The 25,479-nt window shown below is 41.1% G+C and overlaps 1 protein-coding gene and 1 pseudogene across 2 annotated transcripts; one reads left to right on the top strand and one right to left on the bottom strand.

The window, feature by feature from the left end:
* The first annotated feature begins 589 nt into the window (after positions 1 to 589).
* Positions 590 to 13,487, top strand: LOC309651594 (beta-citrylglutamate synthase B pseudogene; annotated as a pseudogene). The gene is made up of 2 exons: positions 590 to 617; positions 10,336 to 13,487. The product of its transcript is annotated as a beta-citrylglutamate synthase B pseudogene (transcript).
* A 1,572-nt stretch (positions 13,488 to 15,059) lies between these two features.
* LOC309651592 (uncharacterized protein) lies at positions 15,060 to 20,665 on the bottom strand (the record flags this gene model as incomplete). The annotated part of the gene is made up of 3 exons (XM_082444425.1): positions 15,060 to 19,033; positions 19,736 to 20,510; positions 20,633 to 20,665. 3 exons carry the CDS (start codon positions 20,663 to 20,665, stop codon positions 19,014 to 19,016), a joined length of 828 nt encoding a protein of 275 aa, XP_082300551.1. The 3' UTR covers positions 15,060 to 19,013.
* Positions 20,666 to 25,479: the final 4,814 nt, after the last annotated feature.

The raw sequence follows: 25,479 nt of genomic DNA, 5'->3' as shown, positions 1-25,479 counted from the left end.
TGGGGGAAATTGGTCTCGATAAGTTCTAGAGTTATTCTAGCTTCTATGAGTCTATGCAAAACTTCTTTTCTGGTTACAGAGGTAACAGAATTCATATCAAAAATTTGATTTACCATGGATGAACCTCGAGGACATTATGCTAAGCAAAATAAGACAATCTCAAAAGGACAAATACCGTACGATTCCTCTCATATGAAGTATCTAAAGCAGCAAAAATCATAGAAACAGAAAGTAGAAAAGTGCTGGCGTCAGAGGGGAGGAGGAATCCGTGTTCAGTGGGTACGGAGTTTCAGTTTTGCAAGATGAAAAAGTTCTAGAGATCTGTTGCACAACAGTGTGAATATAATTAACACTACTGAAACGTACACTTAAAAATGGTTGAGATGGTAAAATCAATATTATGTTTTTACCTCAATAAAAATTTTTGTTTTAGTATAAGAAGAAAGAGGAAATGTTAAACCATCCAATATTCAATCACTCAGAGAAAACTTCTATTAACCACATGATACTTATCTGCCAGATATGGTCACGGTCTATTTTTCACCACTTAATGAGGGCCTACACTCTGGTACAGAACAAAATAGTGGACATGACAGACATAGACCCAGCTCTCATGGGTAAGGAAATCAGCAATTACACTAAAAAGCAATACGTTCTACCATAAGGGGGCATACAGAAGGCAGTGGAAGCACGGAGAAGGAGCTTTCCCAGGGAAATCATTTTTTTTTTAATTTATTTATTTTATTTATTTATTTTTGGCTGTGTTGGGTCTTCGCTGCTGCGCGCGGTCTTTCTCTAGTTGAGATGAGCGGGGGCTACTCTTCCTTGCGGTGCGTACGCTTCTCATTGTGGTGGCTTCTCTTGTTGCGGAGCATGGGCTCTAGGCATGTGGGCTTCAGTAGTTGTGGCATGCGAGCTCAAAGTTGTGGCTCGCAGGCTCTAGAGCGCAGGCTCAGTAGTTGTGGCGCACAGGCTTAGTTGCTCTGCGTCATGTGGGATCTTCCCGGACCAGGGCTCGAACCCGTGCCCCCGGAATTGGCAGGTGGATTCTTAACCACTGCGCCACCAGGGAAGCCCAGGAAATCATTTTTAAAGGCTGCACGGTAGCTCATTGTATGGATATTCCATGATTTATTTAACTACTCTTCTATTTTTGAAGGGAAAAGCTTCTAAGTTTTTGTTGTTCTAAAACAAGAGGGAAGCAGCCGCATAGCACAGGGAGATCAGCTTGGTGCTTTGTGACCACCTAGAGGGTGGGATGGGGAGGGTGGGAGGGAGACACAAGAGGGAGGAGATATGGGGATATATGTATACGTATAGCTGATTCACTGTGTTATACAGCAGAAACTAACACAACATTGTAAAGCAATTATACTCCAATAAAGATGTTAAAAAATAAAATAAAATAAAATAAAACAAGTGGGATGCATATTTTGGTATAAGAGCCTTATCCACATTTTAAAAATATTTTCATGAATGTTAGGATTATACTAATCTCTTGCAGCAGATGGCAGAAGAGATGTAAAAGAAAAAACATTGTCTTACCAGACACGCAAGGCAATGTTTTTTGTTTTTTTTAAAACTTTTTTTGCCCCCCACCCCTGCACCTCACGGCATGTAGGATCTTAGTTCCCCAACCAGGGATCAAACCTGTGCCCCCTGCAGTGGAAGCGCACAGTCTTAACCACTGGACCACCAGGGAAGTCCCTAGACACGCAAGGAAATGTTACCAAAGAGGTATGTGTGCATGAGTATCTCGGTGTGTGTGTGAATATAAACCATTTTGCTTTGTCCTAAAAGACCATTCTGGATTGCAGAGCTTCCAAAGAAGGCATATCTAACACATACATGCCCTACATTGCATGGGACAGGGAGGCTTATGGGTTTGAGCTCCACAGTACATTGCTCTATACAGGCAAAAGGTCAAGTGCTGCAGAAGACCAAAGCTAAAAATAAAGTGTGGCATTGGGAAAATTAAGGAGTGAGTCAGACCAGATTAGCACTTCTGTATCCTCCCATGCACTGTGGTAACCTCCTCAGCGAGCGAAGGCAGACTGATCCTTCCATGAAAGTCATTGTTATAATAATACTAATAATTTTAGTAACAACGCAGAGCAGTTTCATGTTAACACCTTTGTTCCTAAAGGCCAACTTCTCGTGGACCATCTGTGGACCAGACTGCCCCTTGTCCACAATTCAAGGTCCCCAGGGAGACATAGCACCACAAAGGTGAGGAACCTAAGGAGCTGAGTCTCCTTGAAAGTTTATCAGTAGTCTGGTAGGACTTAGTGGATTAGAAGAAAGGAAGTAACAATATGGAGCACGTGGATGGGCTTAGGGAGGATTTTGTGTGTGATCCCTTCCTTCATCATTGTGATCCTGCACATTTCTCAGAAGATCCAAATAATTAATGCCATTGGGACTATTTCCAAGGTTGTATCTCTACAGGAAATTGTCTGAATATTCCTCCTGCAGATGTAAGTCAAACTTTTTCAGGACTGAAATCTTTCTTTCCAACCTCCGAGAGAATGAAAGAGAGAGAGAGAGAGAGAGAGAGAGAGAATCACACACTGCTACTTACAGAGTTGCCAAATAAATCATAGGTCTGGGTTTTTTAATATTTTCTTCCTGTTAAGTGTCATGGGGAGGATGGTGGGGAACAATTTGGGGACTGCATTTAGCATATTTTTTTAGAGTATCTACTGTGTACGTATAAGACACAATAGGGCTGTAAAGTCATAGTGACTATCTTCTTGGGATTTATATTACAACTGGAGAATTAAAACTCCATGTTAATAGTCATTTATACAAGATAACAACTACATATAAGGTGCTACAACAGTCCAGAAGAGGGAGAGCTCATTCCCTGCTAAAACATCCAGAAATAGGAAGGCAGCTGTGAAATTTTTTAGTGAAAGATTATTTCTTTCTAATTAGAACCTGTATATTTAAGACTAACTTAATTTAAAATTTTATAAAATAATGTCATTCATAAAATGATGAAAGAATATATACAAACAAATGCTCAACACTTAAATCAAATTATCTTTTCCAATTGATAACTTAATCTCTAGGTTCATTCTCAATCTTCATTTAACTCAACTGATTCATACCTTTGGCAGAACTAAAAACCAAAGCAAATTAGGTTGACTTTGCGTTTTGTTTACTGTGTCCCCACCTTGCCTAGGCTTCTTGAGATTTCTAAAAATCAGGGAAATGCTTTTCAGAGACTCACAGTAAAAGAAGAAGAAAGCAGAACTCCTTGATAAGATGCAAACTGGATAATCAAGACAGGGAATTATTTACATGAATGACAACTATGTACCTCATGAATCTTGAAATTAAAAAAAACAACTTAAGAAATTTAATAGAATTTTAAGAAATTAATAAAAACAACTTAGAAGAAAATAAGAATTCTAACCAGGCTAAGCCTGCAGAACCTACTAGCTTCTATGTCTTCAAGTTGATTTAAAAATGTAATTCAAATGGTAAGTATTTACTAAATGCCAATTATGCGTTGCCCAGTGGGGTCACAAAGATCAGTAAGACAAAGGCCCTAGCTTCAAGAACTACTGTCTAGTATGGAAAATAGACATGTCAATACAGGTTAAATGACACAATACCATTTACAACCATTAAATTGATTTTAGAAACCATTGAGATTGATAGACCCAAGTATTGCAAGTGTTAGGGACTGAATTGTGTCCTTCCAAAATTCATATGATGGGGCTTCCCCGGTGGCGCAGTGGTTGGGAGTCTGCCTGCCGATGCAGGGGACACGGGTTCGAGCCCTGGTCCGGGAGGATCCTGCATGCCGCGGAGCGACTGGGCCCATGCACCACGGCTGCTGGGCCTGCGCTCTGGAGCCCGTGAGCTGCAGCTGCTGAGCCCATGCGCTGCATCTCCTGGGGCCCGCGCGCCTGGAGCCTGGCTCCGCAACAAGAGAAGCCACCCCGTTGAGAGGCCCGCGTGCCGCAATGAGGAGGAGACCCCGCTCGCTGCAACTGGGGAGGGCCCGCACGCAGCAATGAAGACCCAATACAAACAAAAATAATAAGTAAATAAAAATTTTAAAAAATAAAAAAAATAAAAATTCATATGATGATGTTGATGTCCTAGCCCTCAGCGCCTCAGAATGTGTCTATTTGGAAAGAGCATCTTTAAAGAGGTAATTTAGGTAAAATGAGGTTGTTAGGTTGGGCCCTAATCCAATATAACTGGTGTCCTTATAAGAAGAAATTAGGACACAGACTCTCACAGAGGGAAGACCAAATGACATCACAGGGAGAAGACAGCTATCTGCAAGCCAAGGAGAGAGGCCACAGAAGAAACCAACCCTGAAGACACTTTGATCTTTGACTTCCAGCCTCCAGAATTATGAGAAAATAAATATCTGTTGTTTAAGCTACCCAGACTGTGGTATTTTATTATGTCAGCCCTAGCAAACTAACACAGCAAGGATATAGGCAAAGCAGAAAATTTTATACATTGCCGTTGATTAAATTGCACAATGATTTTGGACAATGATTCCATTTGAGGTGTCTACCCTGGAGAAAGTCTTGAAAATGTGCTCAAGAAAATGTATAGAAAGCTGTTCAGTGTAGCATTACCTCTAATGTGAAGAAATTGAAACTAACCTTCCCTTATGAGAACATTGATACAAATAAGTAGAAATCAAAACACTGCAAATAACCTATAAGATAAACCATTATCTTTAAAATCTCTAATAAATAATACCCATGTGAATATGTTTTAAAAAAATAGGAAATGAGCTAAATAAATAAATGATTCGTTCACACCACAGGATACTACACAGTAGCCAAAATGAATGAACTAATGTATTTGCATGTATCCACTTGGATAAATCTCAAAAGCAATGTTCAGCGAAAAAAATTCAAAACTATTTGTACAGTATGATATGTATGTGTAATTTTAAAATGAAGTTGTATATATTATTTATGGATATATACATATGTATAAAGTACAAATACATACATGGGCATGAGAAGCATATAAGACAAGACTAGTTAAGGGCATGGACTGTGGAGCTTCCTTACCAGTTATATAATCTTTGATAACAAAAAAAAAAAATCTGTCTCAGTTTCCTCATCTGTAAAATGGGATTAATAATACTGCCTACATTATTGGATTGTTGGGAAGACTGCATAAAAAAATGTACATAAAATGCTTAGTTCAGTGTCTGGCTAATTGAAAATGCTCAATAAACATTAGCTTACTAGATAAAATATTAACTTAGAAAAAAAATGTGTTCAACTATACAGGTAATCAAATGTAAGCAAAGTAAAATAAAATTGAGTTGTTAGTTTTGGCAAAGCTTTATCAAAATGAAAATATTGTGATAGTCTCCAGATCTTGGTGTGCGTGCCCTTGTATAATGCCCTCCCCTTGAACGTGGGCTGGACTCAGTGACTTGCTGTAACAAACAGAATATGGCAACATCATGGGACATTACTTCCAAAATGAGGTTATAAAAAGACTGAGGCTTCGTTCTTGGGTACTTTCTCTGTCTTGCTTGCTTGCTCTGAGGGAGGCCAGCTGCTGTGTTGTGAGCTGCCCTGTGGAGTGGCCTACATCACAAGGGATGAATGTGTCTGGTTAACGGCCAGTACCTGAACTTGGAAGTGGATCCTCCCCGGGTTGAGGCTTCATTCAGCAGCTCTGGCTGACAGCTGAACCATGTCTCATGAGAGCCTCTGAGCCAGAGACACCCAGCCCAGATTCCTGAGCAATTGAAACTCAGAGATAACAAATGCTTACTGTTTTCAGCTGACAAATTGGGGTGGAGGGGGGTTACTTGTTATACAGCAATAGATAACTAATACACCCAATGTAGGCCAGGGAAGCTAATGCTGGTGTATAGTGTTAGTAAGAATGTGAATTGGAATTTCTAAAGAGCAATTTTGGCAATATTCCTAAAGATATTCACAATTTTTTTGCCCTAAAGAAATAAGTACACAAAAATTGATGCATATTCATTGAACTATTAAATATAATAAATATAATAGTGAATAACTGGTAATAACTTACATGCCGAACACTAGTTGGAGAATTGTGATGTGATATAATAAGAAACACATATTTTGGTCTTTATCCCTGGTTCCTGGCCAGAGCTTCCACAGCCTTTGTAATTTCCTAAGTGATAAAAGTGCTAGGAGCATCTTTTGTTCTAATATATGGTCTTTGACCCCAGTTCCTGACCCAGGGCCCCTGATGAACCTAATTCTTGGAATGTCCTGAGTGATACGAATGTCTTCTGTTCTAATGAGGCAACTCTTGCTGGGTTCCTAGATGGGGGCTGGTCTCCAGAAAGACCAAGCCATGATTAGAAGCTTGGGCTGCTCAGCCCTGCCCCACCCCATCTTCGGTGGAGCGGGGGCTGGAGATTGAGTTAATAATCCATTATGCCCATGTGATGAAGCCTCCATAAAAATCCCTAAAGCACAGGGTTTGGAGAGCTTCTGGGTTGGTGAAAACATGGAGGTGCTGAGAGGGTGGCATACCCAGTGGGGCATGGAAGCTCCGAACCCCTCCCCCGTACATTATCTTCTGCATTTCTTTCATCTGCCTATTCCTGAGTTGTAGCCTTTTATAATAAAGTAGTAATGTAGTAAGTAACCTGTTTTCCTGAGGTCTGTTCGCCATTCTACCAAATTCTTGAACCTGAGGAGGGGTCATGGGAACCTCCGATTCATGACCAGTTTGTCCGAAGCACAGGTGACAACCTGGACTTGCACTTGGTGTCTGGAGTGGGGAAAGGCATTCTTGTGAGACTAAGCCTGTAACTTGAGGGCTCTGATGCTATCTCCAGGTAGCAGAATTGAATTAAATCACAGGACACCCAGTTGGTGGCACTCACAGAGAATTGGAGAATTGGTTGGTGTGGAAAAAACCCACACACATTTGGTGACAAGAAGCGAAATATTGGAGCGTAGAGTGTTGAGAGTAAAGTAGAAAAAAATAGGTTTTTTTACGGTATGTCATTTGATAAAATCTTGAGCAGACTAAAATTCATGTGAAAATTCTAGTTAATGGTTGGTTGAAATATTCACAATGTAATAGTAACTATGTTCACAAATAAAAGTAATTGGGGCTGACCCTAATTTTTGTTTTATTTATTTGTTTACTTTTTAAAGGACTTGATAGAAATATACCAACATGGGGACTTCCCTGGTGCAGCAGTGGTTAAGAATCCGCCTGCCAATGCCAGGGACACGGGTTCGAGTCCTGGTCCTGGAAGAGCCCACATGCTGCAGAGCAACTAAGCCCATGTGCCACAACTACTGAGCCCGCGTGCCACAACTACTGAAGCCCGCGTGCCTAGAACCCGTGCTCCGCAACAAGAGAAGCCACCGCAGTGAGAAGCCTACGTACCGCAACGAAGAGTAGCCCCTGCTCGCCGCAACTAAAGCCCACGCGCAGCAACGAAGACCCAACACAGCCATAAATAAATAAATAAATAAATATTTTTTTAAAAAAAGAAAGAAATATACCAATATGATAATGGTGATGGTCACCAAGTAATGGAATTATTAGGTGATGTATGTTTTCTTGGTTGTACTTTCCTGTAGGTTCTAATTTTTCCACAGTGAATATGTATTATTTTTAATCTGAACTGTTCTTAAGTACAAAATAATTAAATGTGGGCCTAGTATGATTCTTAAAACACATTTACCTTACCTATTTTTTCTGGGTCATATTTTTCAAATTCTTCTCTCAAGTTTCTGAATCCTTCCAGCCACTTCTCAACATCAGGTAAATCTTCTTGTTCTTCCTCTATTCTTGATATTTTCCAACACGGTCTCTAGATATGACTGAAAAGGAAACACACCAAAATAAATCTTGATTTAAAATTATATAAAATCTAGGGGTTCCCCGGTGGTCCAGTGGTTAGGACTCTGCACTTCCACTGTAGTGGGCCTGGGTTCAATCCCTGGCTGGGGAACTAAGATCCCACATGCCACATGGCCAAAAATAAATAAATAAATTAAATTAAATAATATAAAATCTCAAAAAGGTAATTGGATTTGACCCTTTGCAAAAAGTATGATTTTACTTCAGGAAATAAAGATTTAAATAAGTTTACATAAAAATCCAAAATGTATTTATATAAGTCTGGATTCCTTAACCCAGGCTCCATGAACATCTGGGGGTTCACAAGTGGGTTTCAGGTAGTTCATGAAACTTTACACAAAATATCAAGTGTATTTGCCTCTTCCTTGGAAGAGAGTTCATAGTTTAAGTAGGTTCTTAGTCGGGGCTGTAATCAGAGTGACAGCTGTCCTGGTTCGACCAGCACTGTTGCTTTTAGCACAGAAAGTCCTGAGTTTAGGAACCTCTCAGTCCTAGGTAAACCAGGATGGTGGTTACTCTATCTGAAATCCAAGAAAGATGAAAAATAACACAAAGATTTAATTAAACTCAATTGAATGTACAAGTAAAAATTAGAAGACTACTTCTTAAATCAGAATACTGCCATATCTTCTTATTTAACCTATGTCCTGAGAATTATTTTGTATATAAACCAAAGCTCCTGGTATCTTTCCTTAGTTTCTAGACTAACTTCAATTTGCAAATGACCCCCGCCTTGTTACCGTGAACTTTTACCTTTTGTCCTGTGTATTTGGTGGCTCCTGCATTACTACGTTGAGGTAGGACTGCCCTGGCATGATCACCCCCAGAGTCAGTCCTGAAGGGAAATGCATGTCATCATGTAAGAATCCAGATCTGTGGCAGGATGGGGAACTCAGGTGCTCTCCATTGGGTTAGGTGTCGGGGCACTCCCAAATGGTGTATATTAAGCTAATTTCTGCCCTCATTGGGGGTAGGCTAGAAATCAGTAGAAAGGACCCAGGAGAGGCCTTTCCATTTCTGCAGAATTCCATGTAAGGAAGGATAGGGCCTATGAACTCCGGAGATAAGCTCTATCTGATTAGGAGTACTCAAATTATGGTATATCTTTTTATTTCTCTTTTGTAATCCATCGACCTTTGGTAAAGTCTTTTGAACCGTCAGCTTTGTGTCAGCTGTGCCTCAGAGAATCATAGGGGGACTTTAGGCCACAGCTGGGGAGAGCAGTCCTTGTGGAGGGCACAGTGGCAGCAGCAAGAATTAATGAGACTTCGATGCAAAAGTGCGTCTCAGGAACAGAGTCTGTGACTCAATCAAGGAGAGTCTCTTTCCACTCTTCACCTTGGAAGTTCTGGTTTCGTTCTACTAAGAAAAGTGACTTTTGGACTTCCCTGGTGGCACAGTGGTTAAGAATCCACTTGCCAATGCAGGGGACACAGGTTCGAGCCCTGGTCCAGGAAGATCCCACATGCTGTGGGGCAACTAAGCCCGTGCACCACAACTACTGAGCCTGCTCTCTTGAGCCCACGAGCCACAACTACTAAGCCCACGTGCTGCAACTGCTGAACCCCGTGTGCCTAGAGCCCGTGCTCTGCAACAAAGAGAAGCCACCGTGATGAGAAGCCTGTGCACCACAATGAAGAGTAGACCCCGCTCACCCCAACTAGAGAAAGCCCATGCACAGCAACGAAAACCCAACGCAGCCAAAAATAAATAAATAAATATTTTAAAAAAGGTGACTTTTATTATATGATACTTTACAGTGTCAAATAATCAACATAGGTAGCTTTCTTCCTCTGCTGGTGTTTTTGGATGATGCATTGTGATCGTCAATCCTCAATTTTTTGAGTTCCATCTCTTTTGAGAACACCTATTCTGTTCTCATCAAACCTGCATCAGTAGAAATGATACATGTGATGTAACATATAAGTTTTATAAAACTGACAAGTACATGATCTTGAGATGGCAAATGTGAGCCATGTGGGCCACAGATTTTGCCTCCTGGGCCCATACCAGCAACTCTATTAATCACAGCATTATTTCTGTTAAGCCCAGACTCAACCTCAGAAATTTTCACAAGTCCTACCAGACATTTATTTATTTCTGTGTTCATGAAATATATTTATTTATGTGTATATGTATATACATATATGCATACACACATATACATATACATAATGGATTCATCTATTCTTTCCATGTAAAAAATGAATAATTCTTTAAAAATTCTTTGGTAGGGATTTCCCTGGTGGCGCAGTGGTTAAGACTCCGAGCTCCCAATGCAGGGGACCCGGGTTTGATCCCCGGTCGGGAACTAGATCTCACATGCATGCTGCAACTAAGAGTTTGCATGCCTGGGAGATTTTTCAGCAGAGGACTGAAGCTTTGGCCCTAGAGTTCTCACCTGCCCTTCCTGCCAGCCTGCACTACAGATTTCAGACTCTGTGAGAGCTCCTACATTCCTAGAAAGAGTCTATATTCGGGAGGAAGTAATCCCAGAAAAGGAAGAACAGGCAGATCAAGACGTGTAGCTCTGTGGCCGCCAAGTTGTGGTTTTTGACAGATCGTCGAATCAGGGAAGACTATCCTCAAAAAGAGATCTTACGAGCGTTAAAGGCCAAATGTCGCGAGGAGGAACTGGACTTTAGGGCTGTGGTGATGGATGAGGTGGTGCTAACAACTGAGCAAGGAAACCTGGGTCTTCGTACCAAAGGAGAACTAATTACTGCTTACCCTCAGGTGGTGGTAGCGAGAGTACCAACCCCTTGGGTGCAAAGTGATAGTGACATTACTGTTTTGCGCCATCTAGAGAAGATGGGATGCAGGTTGGTGAACTGACCTCAAGCCATCCTGAACTGTGGTAATAAGTTCTGGAAGTTTCAAGAGTTGGCAGGTCATGGTTTTCCTCTGCCAGATACTTTCTCTTATGGTGGTCATGAAAATTTTGCTAAAATGATTGATGAAGCTGAAGTACTGGAGTTCCAAATGGTAGTGAAGAATACACGGGGTCATAAAGGCAAAGCAGTTTTCTTGGCTCGCGATAAGCACCATTTGGCTGATCTAAGCCATCTTATTCGCCATGAAGCTCCATACCTGTTTCAGAAGTATGTTAAAGAGTCTCATGGAAGGGCTGTACGTGTCATTGTTGTGGGAGGCCGTGCAGTTGGCACCATGTTACGCTGTTCAACAGATGGGGGGATGCAAAGCAACTGCTCACTAGGTGGTGTACGGATGATGTGCTCCTTGAGTGAACAAGGGAAACAGCTAGCTATCCAGGTGTCTAATATCCTGGGAATGGATGTGTGTGGCATTGACCTGTTGATGAAAGACAACGGCTCCTTCTGCGTCTGAGAGGCCAATGCAAATGTAGGTTTCATAGCCTTTGATAAGGCTTGTAATCTGGATGTAGCTGGTATCATGGCGGACTATGCCGCCTCCCTTCTGCCCTCTGGCCGGCTCACCTGGCGTGTGTCCCTGCTCTCCGCGGTGTCCATGGCCAGTGAGACTAGTGAGCAGGAGCTGGGTCCCCCAGCCAACACTGCTGTCGACAACATGAGCGCAAGTTCCAGCTCTGTTGACAGCGACCCTGAAACCACGGAGCGAGAGCTGCTCACCAAGCTCCCAGGGGGCCTATCCAACATGAACCAACGGCTAGCCAATGAAATCAAACTCCTGGTGGAGTGATTCCACCAGTAAATAATTAACCAACAAAACCCTTGTAAAACTTTCTTTTTCTTCTTTCCTTTTTTTTTTTTTAAACCAACTTGCAATGCTGTTCATGGAAAATGCTCAGGAAGATGAGAGAAAATTGAGTAGGATTAGTTAGGAGGGAAGGAGGGGGAGACAGACGAGACCTTTGCTACTAAGATGTTACTGACTTTGATTTACAAATCCTACAGAGGCAGAAGAGGTGAGATACAGAAAAATGTCAGGCTCTCACAGTTACCCTTTTAAATTACTCAAAAATGTGTAGGCTCTCAGGCCACGAAGAACATAATTTTTTCATGGTCTCTTGCTTTCGTTTTTGTACAGCTGGTACAAATTTCAGAGTAGTGTAACTTCACATTGTGTTGTAATCCGTAAGGAAGACATCTACCTAAATTATAATTTTTTTAATACAAATCTGAAAAATTCAGCCTATATGCTCTTATCTAGGAGCTTTATGTTCATAGTTAGGAAATCGTGAGGAGCTCTTTTATTGACTTTTTCCCCCTTAATTTGGGTAGGAGGGCAACATGAATGTGACCCAATAAAGGTTTTTTTAATGATAAAGTTGGCATGTTTGCATGATAAAAGGGAGATGAACAGTATTGCAATGTCTGGCACACAAAATAACATTTACTCCACTGTAGACACAATTGCACTAGTTAAAAATATGTGCATTGACTTGTATTTGTTAGTGTTTTAGCCTTTTTTGAAAGATATATGCTCTGTTTATATTGCTTTTTTTTTTAATACATGCTAGTCTTAACATTCCCTGATTTATGCCTGCATCTTTAACAATGCAAAGTGAAGAAAATGCTACCTTTTTTGTTAACAAGACACTGACTTGAAACATGTGCATTTAAAGCCTTTTATTTTTTTCCTTTTTTCTTTTGGTGGTTGGGAATTTAAAGAATAAGGACAAGGAAAAATATTTTGGGGGGGGAATCAAGGGTCTATAAGTTCCTAAGTATAAAGTTGAAGTGATTTCTAATACCAGAGTTATATATCTGCATTTTTCACATTTTAGGTGGGTGTGTGTGTGTGCGCGTGCGTGTGTGCATGCGCACGCACGCTTGCATGTTTATGTGCTTTGCTTTTTGTTTACACCAACCAATCAAAAAGATTCTAGAAAATGGAGCATGATGGGAAACAGTTTTTTACTTTAAAAAGAAAAAACAACTGAGTTGTTTTCATAACTATAATCTACTGGGTAGAGGTACTCACCTAAAGACATGAGGAGAATAGCTGCTTCTTAGGCTTTTGTGTATATGTACGTTGTTTGCTTTTTTTCCTTTGGTTCTAGACTGTTCAGTGTGTGATTTATTCCACGCTACATGCTTTTCCTCTGCTTCTTGCTGTGCATTTTCTATTACACATAGGTTTTGGGGCGGGGTGGACTGAACATTTTTGTTTGGGGACTTATTTAGCAGTATTGAGTCTTTTATAGCCCTACTCTGAAGCCTTCAATATTCTACTCTTTTTATTACTTTATTTCTGAATTTATAAAAGCCCCCAAACTGCATATAATATGAGCCTTTAAACATGGGTAAAACTATCGCAATGAATGGTTTGGAAGGTGTGTTAAGAAATGGAGATGCTCCAGAGCTCAACGTAATTTTTTTAAGCAGCAAGTTCCATCTCCCTACAATCCTCTGAAGCTTTTTACCCAAGTCCTTTCTTGCCTCTCCAGTGCTTTTTTCCTTCAGATGGACCTTAAACATAATTTCTTGGACACTACTGGAGAGACTTTGAGGCAATAAGATCAGTATTAACCAGCTCTAACAGACGTTTGATCATGCTTACTTGCACAGTTTTCCCCCCATTTTAAAAAAGGAATGCAATAAAACTTGTTTTTTTCCATAGAATTAAATAATATTAAAATGGAGTGAAAGGTTGATTGTTGACAAATAGAATAGTACCTCTGATCTGTGCAGTGTCTCATTTCACCTTAGAAGAAGATACATCAGAGGAGTTTCTAATTTATTTTAGGATATTCTCATCTCATCTAAAAGAATTTGACTTGTACAGGGTTATTGTGTGACATATTGTGGAATATATAAGTACCTCTGGCTCACTTGGTACTTCTTTTACTAAATGACCATACTTTGGAAGATGCACACTATTCAGGATAGAGCAATAAACAAGGGAGAAGGAATCGCTTAATTAGATCATCATTCATAAGTGTGTAGAGACCATCTGGTTGCCACAGAGATTATGATACATATACTTTGAATAGTTACATATCACATGTATATAGCTTAGTGAATTTTAAAACACAAATAGAACACCCTCTCTATTTGATGAAAAACTAAAGGTTTCTGTTGGGTGGGATAAGGCACCAGGAAAAATGTAGGTAGCCTTTTAAAAAAATTATCAAATTAACCAAGTACATTAGAAGAACTATCTGAGATTATTTCACTGTTAGTTTTACTCACTATCCATCTTTTGTGCATACACACTATGTTAAAACATAGCCTTACCAAACTATTTCTGGATCGTACTGAATGGACAGGAATGGACATCTTAGAGTTTAAAAACATGAATATCCTCTTGAATTCCCTCAAAAAGTAAGGTAAAGAATATGAGCAAACCATATTGGAAGAACCCAAATAAAACAGCCCAGATATTAAGTGAAAGTTAAATATATTTTCATATTGTTTAGTAACTTTCTTAAAATCTTTATTGCTATTATGAGAGGTAAAAATGTGTATTTATCAAATATGCATAGCTGTTATTTTATCATGCAAAAATCTGAATTATTGTAAAACTATTGTACATTGTTAAAATTGTAATTCTGAATTGTATTTAGAAGTAATTCTTTCTGATATTGTTTTTATGTCACCCATGATGAAAAGCGGACTATGTATATACACAAACACACAAATACGAACTATTCCATTTAAAATTTTTAATAGTTATTTTCTTTTGATTGGTAATTTCTGCCGGCTTTAACTCCACTGAACTTTGAAATATTTCTCTATATGCTATCAAATAAGAAAATACCCTGGAACATTAGAAAAATCCATCAAGAGACTTGCTTTCATCAAGCGCTTTATGAGACTTTTGAAAAGGTATCGAAGGCGTTTAAAGAAGTAATTGACTTTCAAGATCATCTCTTCTGGGGCTTCTCTGGTGGTGCAGTGGTTGAGAGTCTGCCTGCCAATGCAGGGGACACGGGTTCGAGCCCTGGTCTGGGAAGATCCCACATGCCGCGCAGCAACTAGGCCCGTGAGCCACAGCTACTGAGCCTGCGCGTCTGGAGCCTGTGCTCCGCAACAAGAGAAGCTGCGACAGTGAGAGGCCCGCGCACCGCGATGAAGAGTGGCCCCCGCTTGCTGCAACTGGAGAAGGCCCTCGCACAGAAACGAAGACCCAACACAGCCAAAAATAAATATAAATAAATAAATTAATTTAAAAAAAATTTCATTTAAGATACATTTAGGTGCCTTTGAAGCTTGGATTTTGGAATGTTTCAGTAGTGGCCAGAAATCTATTGTTGGAATCTTCTAGTCTTCCAGGTTTAATCTGAAATGTTTTTAGTTTTGTTTTGGATTTTTGTGGAGTATTTTATTTCCTTTATACCAATGCCCTTTTGCCATGCTGTTTTGGGGTGGCTGCCTAACTCTAGGGAAAATTCTTTCTATATTAACGAAAATGTGGTGTTTTAAATTCCTTAATGTTTTACATTTTTAAAATTGTTTTTAAAGAAATATTCTAACTGCTAAAAAAAAAAAAAGAGTTTGCATGCCACAACTAAGGAGCCTGCCTGCTGCAACTAAAGAGTCCGCCTGCTGCAATTAAGGCCCAGTGCAACCAAATAAATAAATAAATAAAGTAAACATTAAAAAAAAATTCTTTGGCAGACCATGTGTCCTGATTTGGGGCTTGAAAAAAATATATTATCACTGTATGCAGGACCACATATACCTTTACATACATAATTATGGAGAAGTCCAACTAACTGTTCCTGCCTTGCCCTTAGAGGGTGACTAATAAACCTTTGGCTTGTTAGTTGGTTCATTCTGCCATTCCTGATATCCAAAATATATATATATGTGAATCATTTTTGGCTTGAAGTCATGATCAGAAATGCAACATATGAAGAATCGGTACCAACACCGTGGTTGAATAGCACAAGCCCTGGAGTTTGATGCTGAGTAGGCTCTGACTCTCTGTCCTGACTCTGCAGTTTGTAACTTCTAATTCTCTCTCTCTGAGTCTCAGTCTCTTCGCTTATGAAACGGAAGAAATAACACTCACCTCACAGGGTTGTTAAGAAGTAAATGGTACATTGTATAAAGAGCCTAAGACAGAGTGTGGCAATTAACAGGCCCTCAACGAATGGCCTTCATGAACACTATGTTGGAACTAGACTAGAGCTGACAAGAGCTCGAAGCCGAATGTAACACAGGGGCAAAAGCTGAGAGAAAATTACAAAGTAAGGCTAGGATTCATCCGTTCAACCAGAATTCACTGAGGGTCCACCATATGCCAGGTACCAGGCTGGCGCTGGGGTCAGAAAAGAGAAGGGAGGAGTGAGAGCAGAGGCCAGAAGGCTCCCTACCCCTGGACCCTCCCGGTTATTACCTATCTGGATGGGTATGTTCACACTCAAGTCACCTGCTCGGATCCCTTGTGACAATGACAGGGACCTGGACAGCCAAGGAACTGACGAGGAAGATAAAATTAGGAGCCAAGACCTCACTAGTGAATGCAGCGTGGATGAGAAAACACGGACTTTAGAATCAGACAGACACAATTGTTTGTTTTTTAATAGTTTATCTGCTTACAGAAAAAATGTTAAATTTTTGGTAAAAATTCATTTTAATAAAACTAATTTTAATAAAAGATTAAAATAAGAAAAGTAATAAATGTAATTTCATTGCCCAGAGATAATTGATGCTAACATTTTGGTGTTTAGCATTCCTGTTCTTTTTCTGTGCATATTTTTTAATGGTTGAGATTATTATGTATATTATCACAATTCATTACTAATAACTATCATCAATTCATTATTATAATGATATTATAGATAAAAATATATCCTAACATCTTGTTCTTTTCACCTAACCTTATTACATGAACATTTTCTCACGGTTTTACAAACTTTGGGGGAAGGATTATTTTACCAGCTGTGTAATATTCCATCACACGGAAGCTCCACAGTTTACTGTTTCCTTAGCCATTTCCCCAGTATTGGTTACTAGGTTCATTTCAGGTTCTACCTGTTATGAATAACTCTCTAATGAAGAATTTTATTCAATAAGCTGTTCTCTGTATTTCAAACTATTTTCTTAGGATAACTTTACATTAGTAGAATAACTGAGTCAGAGAGACTGAATATTTAAGCCTCTTGATAACATTTCCTTCCAAAAGTCTATAAATTGGTACTTTCTCCAACAATGTCTAGGAGTGGCGGGATATGAGTTTGAATCTAATTCTACTTCTTATTGACTGAATGATTTGAGGCAAGTTATTTACCTTCTCTGAGCCTCAGGTTTGTCATCTGTAAAATGGAGATGCCTACCTAACAGATTTATAAAATTTAAAAGATGTGACATGTGTAACTTGGCACAAGTTCTGGTACACAGTCTAAGTTCTCAACCAAAATATTAGTTCCCTTCTCACTTTCCCCTATTGCTTTTTCCACTGTTGAGTAAAAAGGAAATACTAAACTTCACGTTTGTTCTATTTCCTATTAGTCAGTCATTTAGAACATAGTTGAAACTTCTTAACCACAAGGCATCTGAAGTAGTTAACTGTACAAATACAGGCACATTGTTTGTATCTGCTTTATAGAACCCACTAGATGCTGTGTCACTGAACCAGTAATAAATATTTGGTGCATCTGTTACTGTTACTGCATTTCTGAACAAGATTAGTGTTTTATATGTTTTTCTTTTTTTATTCTTATGCAAATTATTTACCATCTCTGGTCCCAGTTTCCCCATCAGAAAAATAAAGATCATACCTGTCCTATCTTATTTGTGTAATGAAAGTACTTCTTACTAACCACTGAGGTTTTCACTCACAGATGGACTATATGCACACTGAGTAAGATATGGGTGGGATTCGCCACACATGTCAGAGAGACATGGAAGGGAAGAGGAAGGAAGGAGCTGACCTTTAACCAGAGCCTGCATCTCACACACATTCATCACACACACACACACACACACACACACACACACACCAATCATGACAGGTGCTTCAGTGTCTCAAATGTTACAGGTAAAGAAACTGAAATGCAGCAAATTTAAGTAATTTCTTCAAGGTCCCAAGCTACCAGTAGGTGGAGACACAATTCAAATACTAAACTGTACCCTGAGAAGCAGAAGGGCATTTTTATGCTTTAGCAGCTAAGTCATTATTAACACCGTTGTGGGACTGAATGAGAAAATCGTTTTTTTTAACTTCCACTTCTTTGCTTAGAGAGAAAAACACAAGGTAAATTCACCTGCAAAATTTATTTTGTTAGTTCTGAATATAAAATATATAAACAAACTCCATCTGGAAGACAGTTCTATTACTGTAGCAAGTATTGAGTATGACCTCTGTGAGGGCATCATGTGCCTGTGACCATGTGTAACCAACATGAGCTTCCTGCTAAGATGACAGTCACATGCAGCTCTTGGAAAGGAGAGGCACAGAAAGAAAAGGATCTTACAGTACCCAGGGCTCCCTTCACAAAAGTATTCTTAGACCAGTCAGAGTGATTTCCCCACACCCCAAAAGGAAGAAAGATGCAGGCCAAAACTGGCCAAGACTGTAAAATAAAATAACTAATATCGCAATAAGTTAAGCCATATGAAATTACGGTTTTGTAGGCCAAAATCAGTCAAATACCATCATTTTCATATGGTTCAACATATACATATGACATTGTTCCAGAAATCGAGAAAGGATTGTTTCTGGAAGTGATTTCAAAAGTGACACTTGGTAGTTAGGTTTTGATGAGCTATTCCCTCTAAATTATATCCATCACTTTTATAATGGAACTATGAAATATTTTGATGGATATTTCAAACTACACAAAAGGAAAATAACTTCATTACAACAAAATCTCTTGTTTTCTAAGTCCTAAACTTCTTTAACTTCTGCACCTGAAAAAATTGCATGTATAATAGGTGGAATAGTATTTGTGTACATTGTGATGGCTGAAATGTGTGATACTTTATAGGAACTGCAGATATGGGGGGGCATTAAATAAGGAACCAACTGCCTTATAGGTGTGTGACCTTGGGCAAAGCTGCTGACCCTCTCTGGGCTTCAGTTTACATCCATGTAAAACAAAGAGAATCACTTGCTTCATGGAGCAACTTGTGATTATGACATGAACTGTAATAAAGTAAGGGAGAGAGGACTTCCCTGGCATTCCAGCGGTGAAGACTCCAAGCTTCCACTGCAGGAGGGCGCCCGCTGGATCCCTGGTTGGGGAACTAAGATCCCACATGCTGAGCTGTGGTCAAAAAAAAAAAAAAGTAAGGGAGAGATCTTTACAATGATAAAGTGTTATTAAAAGTTGGTTATTGTATGTCAATAAAGTGTGATGCTATAGATGACTGATGCATTATATCTCTGGTTTGAAAGGAGCTTAAATAGATTGTTTCCAGTCCCCTCTTGCAGGGTAAGGAGAGAGCCACCTACAAAAGACAGGCTTCTTCTAGATCCCAATTGCTGAATTGAACGAAATTCACCCTGAGGATGAACGGCGGGGCTTTTAACAGCTACACTCTTGTGGAGGCTGAGACCAGGCCACGGCTGGAGGTGCTTCACATTTCTGCCCTGGCCTGGAGAGGTCACACAGGGCAAGGGCCTCTTCCCAGACTCGAGCAACTTACTCTCAAAACAGAGGTAGCACCGCCTACCTGGGTTTTCTGAAAGAATTACACGCGATGATGGATTAAGAGCCAAGTACGGTGCGCAGCACAAAGTCATGGCTAAATTAAGTTTGTGGGAGATCGGTGTCCTGCAGGGCGGTAGACTCGAAAACCGAATAAAAGAAGCTCTGGGGATGGGTGAGGGGCCGGTAGGGAGCTGGATTTAGAGAGTTCGTGATGCCGTTCGTGATGTGTCGGTGTCTCACGGATGCAGGACGACCCGCCCCGGAGGGACCGCGGAAGCTTGGCGGCGTTGACCCCGGGATGTCGCACGCCCGCACCTGTGGGCCGGGGCCACTGGAGGTCAGCCCGCGGAGGGCTGGGGCCACTGCGGGGCTCTCCGGGCGCCGTCTCTCCAGGTCGGTGGCTGCGCAGGGTCCGGGCCGGGCGCCGCGGCGGGACTATGGGGGCGGGAGGAGGCGCGCGCATCCCGGGCCCGCGTTCCAGGTTGACCCGGGCTCCCTCAGAGGCCGAGAGGCGCCGCCGAGAGTCCAGGCGCGCTGGGCGGCTTGGGCTGCAAACCAGGCACCGAGAACGCAGGGGGCGCTGATCCCACCCGGCTTCCTTCCAGCCTCTCTTCGGCCCCCGCCGTGCCCCTAGTCCACACCCTGGCCGCGTCCCCGCAGCCGCGCGGCTCGGCTGCTTTTCCCCCGGACTCCGCTTTTCTGTTCCGGAGGAGCCGAGAGGCGCTGGGCTTGGCGCCCTGGGCTCTGCTAGCCGCCGGGTGCGGGTTGCCACGGCAACGGGCCCAGCCCCCAGCACCCCGTTCCGCCTCACTTCTCCAGAAGCCCGGGGCAGAGCCCTGGGGCTGAGAGGAGGGATGAACGCAGGAGGCCGACCCACCGCACCCAGGGCTGTGTGTCCGCCGCCCCCAGGCCCGACTTCCCCCGGAGGCACGGGGGAGCGGACAGCAGAGCGGGCGCCAGCCTGGCCCTCCCGGCGCAGGGACCTGGTCGCGCCCCTGCGCCTCGGGGTTGGTGGCCCGGTTTGGGGGACCGCGCTTGAGGCGCCTCCAAACGCAGGGATAGCGGGGTTGCCCGAACTCCAGAAAAAGGCCTAGCAAGAGAGGGTAACTGCAAGAAAGGGGTTAATCTAAAGGCAGCTCCGTTCTTTCTACGTTAAGCAAATAACCCCGCTGCTCTCTGGGTAAATCAGCCAACGTGGACCGAGTACTGTACCAGGTGCTGCTCGGAAACGCTTTCTACCGCCATCCTAGCCGTCTCTGCTTTCTCAGAACAAACTCTGGGGACTTACTGTGTCCCTCTGTACCCAGCTTTTCGGACGAAGAAGGTTAGAATAGTTAAACAGATCTTCTCTTTACCAGGCCATTCTGTTAGCATTTCCCTGCGACGTTTTTTGTATTTTCTTTTGTTTCTCAGCGGAATGGTGGTCGGTGGAGTTAGCGCATGCGTAGCGTTAGCGGGTACGATCAAATCTTTTTCCAAAGTGGCTGTGTCGTTTTACATTTCCACAAGCAGTGTATGAGGATTCCAGTTGTTCTGCATTCCTGCCAACGTTTGGCAGTCTGTCTTTTTCAATTTTAGCCTTCTGAGATGTGTGGTGGCATCTCACTGTGGAGTTTTCTTTAGGTTGAATCATATGAAACTGCTGAAAATTGACTTACAGAAAGGGCAATGTTATACGATTGAACCAAATTTGCATTTCCCTGGTGAGTAATGATGTCAAACGCCTTTTCATGTGCTTATTAAACTATGAATATAATCCCTTTAGCGAAGTCTATGTTTCTGTTCAAGTCTTCATCCATTTTTAAATTGGGCAAAGTCTTTTTTTTCTCTCTGATTTGTGGTTTGTCTTTTCACTCTTATTGGTGTCTTATGGACTGAACTGTATTCTTCCAAAATTCATATTTTGAAGCCCTAACTCCCAGTACCTCAGATTGTGATCCTATTTGGAGATAGAGCCTTCAAAGAGGAAATTAAGTTAGAATAGGGTCATTGGGGTAGGCCTTAATCCAATATGACTGGTGTCCTTATATGAAGAGGAGATTGGAACACAGATACACATAAGAACAACCCCATCACAGAGGAGCGATGTGACCAGGACACAGCGAGAAGGCAGCCATCTGCACGCCAAAAAGAGAGGCCTCGGAAGAAACCAAACCTGCTGACATATTGATTTCGGATTTCTAACCTATAGAATTGTGAGAAAATTAATTTATTGTTTAAACCACCCAGTCTGTGGTATTGATACTCTGTTATGGCATCCTTCACAAACTGTTACATGGTATAATAGCTACATGTGATCCCCCCCTAGTGGCCACATTGAATAATGTTATGAAATTCAAGCAATTCTTCCAGAGAGCATCTCATGCACAGCAAGCTGCACATATTTGACCACTGTGTCAGTTCCTAATTAATTTGACGTTAGTGTTTTCTGCAGCAGCAAATAAACTGGCGTCACAGTCCAGAGAGATACTCAGTGCCTAAACAGACCAAGAGAGGAAACTTGGCATTCTCAGAACCTGGCAAAACAGTAGCCACCTAAAATAATTAATAACCATTATAGTGTTATTAGCACCTTAATATGTAATTCAGAAACATATATAATGGTTGACATAGGATATTCATGGTAGATAAATAATGTAAATGGTAACTTTCAAGGACATGAACAAGGAGGACAAATAGAAATTATAAAATAAAATGGCACAAGTAAAAATTTTAAATATGTGTAGTGATTCCCTTGCAACTTCCTGTGAATCTATAATTATTTAAAAATAAAAATTTAAAAATACCAATGGTCACAACAAATGGAAATGGGTCCAAACTCTCCAGCTAAAAGAATGAGTATCAACTTAGACTTTTTTAAAAAGGGGAAAAGAAAATATAAAAGTTTATGGAAAACATACCTCAAATATACAGAATGGTTGAAAGGAAAGGAGTAGAAAAAGATAAACTAGGCAAATACAAACCAAAGAAAAGCAGGTATTGCTCTGTTCATTTAGGGGGTTAAGAATTTAGGGCACAAATATCACTACAGATAAAGAGGACTAAAACTTAATGATAAAAGTTAAATTCACCAAGAAGGTATAACAATTCAAATTTTCTTTGCCTGTAAGAACAAAGCCTTAAAACGTATAAAGGAAAATTTGTCACAACTACAGGAGAAATTGACAAATCCACCACTGAAGTGACTATGATTTTACATGGCGGACACATGTTAGAGACAATCATATTTCTGCTAGTATATTTACTCCTACTTTATATGATGAAATTCTATATACCCACAGTTCATAGTGCTACACAAAAGTTAAGGTGGGTTCCAGGTGCTCCATTATTGAAAAATTTAAGAACTAGTACACTAGACAGAAAGAAAAAGACAAATACCATATGATATCACTTATATGTGGAATCTAAAATAAGACACAAATGAACTTATCTACAAAACAGAAACAGACTCACAGACATAGAGAACAGACTTGTGGTTGCCAAGAGGGAGGGGAGATGGGGGAGGGATGGATTGAGAGTTTGGGGTTAGGGTATGCAAACTATTATATATAGAATGGATAAACAACAAGGTACTACTGTATAGGACAGGGAACTATATTCAATATGCTGAGATAAACCATAATGGAAAAGAATATATATATATATATATATATATATATATATATATATATAACTGAATCACTGCTGCACAGCAGAAATTAACACAACACTGTAAATCAGCTATACTTCAATAAAAATAAAGAAATAAAACATCATACAGGTTCACTGTAAAAAAAACAAACTAGTGCACTAGAAATTGAAGCTTGATATTTCCCTACTCATTTAAAAAACATTTATTGAACAACTATTATGTTTAATACATCATGGAGCTTGTATGTTAAACGAGTCAGTTACTGTGCCTATTTAGTTTAGCCATTTAATAGAAATGCAAAAGTTGGAGTCTCACAGAGATTTATAGAGTAAACTGCCCTGAAGGTCCTCCCTCTCAACACTCCCTCCCTCTCTCTCTCCCTCTCAATTAAGTCTGCATCTCCTTCTTAAAGAAATGTGCTTGACAGTATGAGCGACAGTGGTTTCCGAAACTGTGATATGCCTTTAGTATATTGTTTTTTTTAATTAAGAAAATACTATAGCAACTACAAATACTGCCCCACGAACTCAGCTGTGCAAAGCAATTTAATTTCTATGAAGAGGCTCCCTTTCGCCAAGTGGTAGAAACAGTTTGGGTCCCCTTTTTCTCTCCACCGCTTTCCGGTGGATTCCATCTACATTCCAGGGATGTCTGTAGCACTAAGGCTGGGGAGGAAGGGCACGTGGTCTGGATCACCCCGCGCTGGCATCAGCTGCCAGGTCCTCCCTTATTCCCTTCTGGTCTTCAGTCATTGCCCCGCCAAGGTCACGCCTGACACTTGCCTCATTTCCAGCCACAGGGCTCTTCAGGTCGGTCTTGCCCTCGGCTGACTTTCGTGTCCTTGGTTACAGAATGGTATTCTGGTGCTCCCACACCACACAGGGGCAGGAGGAAGGTAATGGGTTTTTCTAGGGTCCTTGACCCGAGCAGGCTAAACTGCAGGTGCCTGGGATTTGTTCTCCTGCTCCCTTTCATGCTGGATGAACTCTGCAAGGCTGTCTCTGACTGTGTCCTAAACCACCACCCAGCCATGTCTCCCTGGCTTCTCACAGCGACCCCGGGCTGGGGAGAGTACAGGGCCCCGTCTCCTCTAGACCCAAACGAACACATCACTCCTTGCTTTCTCTCTAACTAACTCTCTTCCTTTCACCGCAGGTTTGGGAAAACTTGAGGTAATCTTTGGAAGCATGTGCTGAGCAGGAAGTTCTGCTTTCCCTCAGGTATTCTACCAAATCTCCTGTGTAGACGTGAATTCTTTTTCTTCCTTTGGAAATTCGAATGCCAAGAATAGACTCTTTATTTTCTTTGCTTTCTGAATGTTTTCTTTTTCTGAGGCCATGACACAGAATGTCTACCTGACAGAAAAAGGAAGGGTCATGGGGTAAAAGCAAGCATATGGGGGAAAAGACTTCCTATATTAAAATAGCAACATATTGTTATTCAACAGTACAGATGAGCAAAAATGGCCTCTTGGATAACATTTATTAAACACTGATTTAAATAATAACAGGAATAAAGCAAGTATTTAAAAAAAGCAATTCTAGGATAAGGAAACACTAAATACTGGGGAAGCCAGTTCAAAATGTACAACACTTAGAAAACCAGTCAAGACAACTCCAGGTGAGTATTGGTTTTATTCATAGAGGCTGTAGTTCAGTGAAATCAGAAGCCGGTAAATCATGAAGGGTGGACGGTTATGATCAGAAGACTTTATTACACATCCATAAAAATAAGCTTGACTGTATTACAGAAGACTGAAAATGCTTACTGGGGTCGCGGATAAAGTAAAGAGGGGGTACTAAGATTGGGTGGGAGAGAAGAGCTTATGGGTCTCTTTAGGAAGGGGGTGTCCAACTCTGTGAGTGGGGGACCGGCTGCAGGGGCTGCAAGCTTGCAGGCTTCTCCCGCCAGCAACAGCTGAGCCAGCTTCTCCAGCGAGGAGGGACTTCTGGGAGAAGAAATCCCTCTGACCATCTTTTTGATGATTCAGGGGCTCCTCTGCCCCAGAAATCACCTCCTTTAAGTAATAATGCCTAAGATCCTTCTAACAAAACTTTTGTGTCCTAAGCATTCCTAAAATAAAAATACAAGTTCTGACTCAGGTAGCACGTTGAAAGTCACTCACCTGGAAGCACAACCACAGCCCTACTTGGACCCTTGTCTCACCACCTTGGAACACACTTATAGGCAGCACAAGTATGTCTGTTCCTGCCGTGTGAGCTTCTCTAGGGCAGCACTCTTACCTTTCTGATTTTTGTATCACCAGTGCCCAACAGTGTTTGGTGTCTAGAGTAGGCATGCAATAATGCTTGTTGAAAGATGAAAAGGAAATGAATGAATGAATGAATGGTGAGTGAATGGTTCAGATCATTTCTATTTTGATGGATAAAGGAAGGAGGAGAGTGGGTACCCAAGGGAGTTGATCACT

This window comes from Balaenoptera physalus (assembly GCF_965194825.1).
Source record: "Balaenoptera physalus genome assembly, chromosome: 21".
NCBI classification, from domain to species: Eukaryota; Metazoa; Chordata; class Mammalia; order Artiodactyla; family Balaenopteridae; genus Balaenoptera; species Balaenoptera physalus.
The sequence above is the reverse complement of the archived record's forward strand: the minus strand, read 5'-3'. Positions and strand labels throughout refer to the sequence as shown.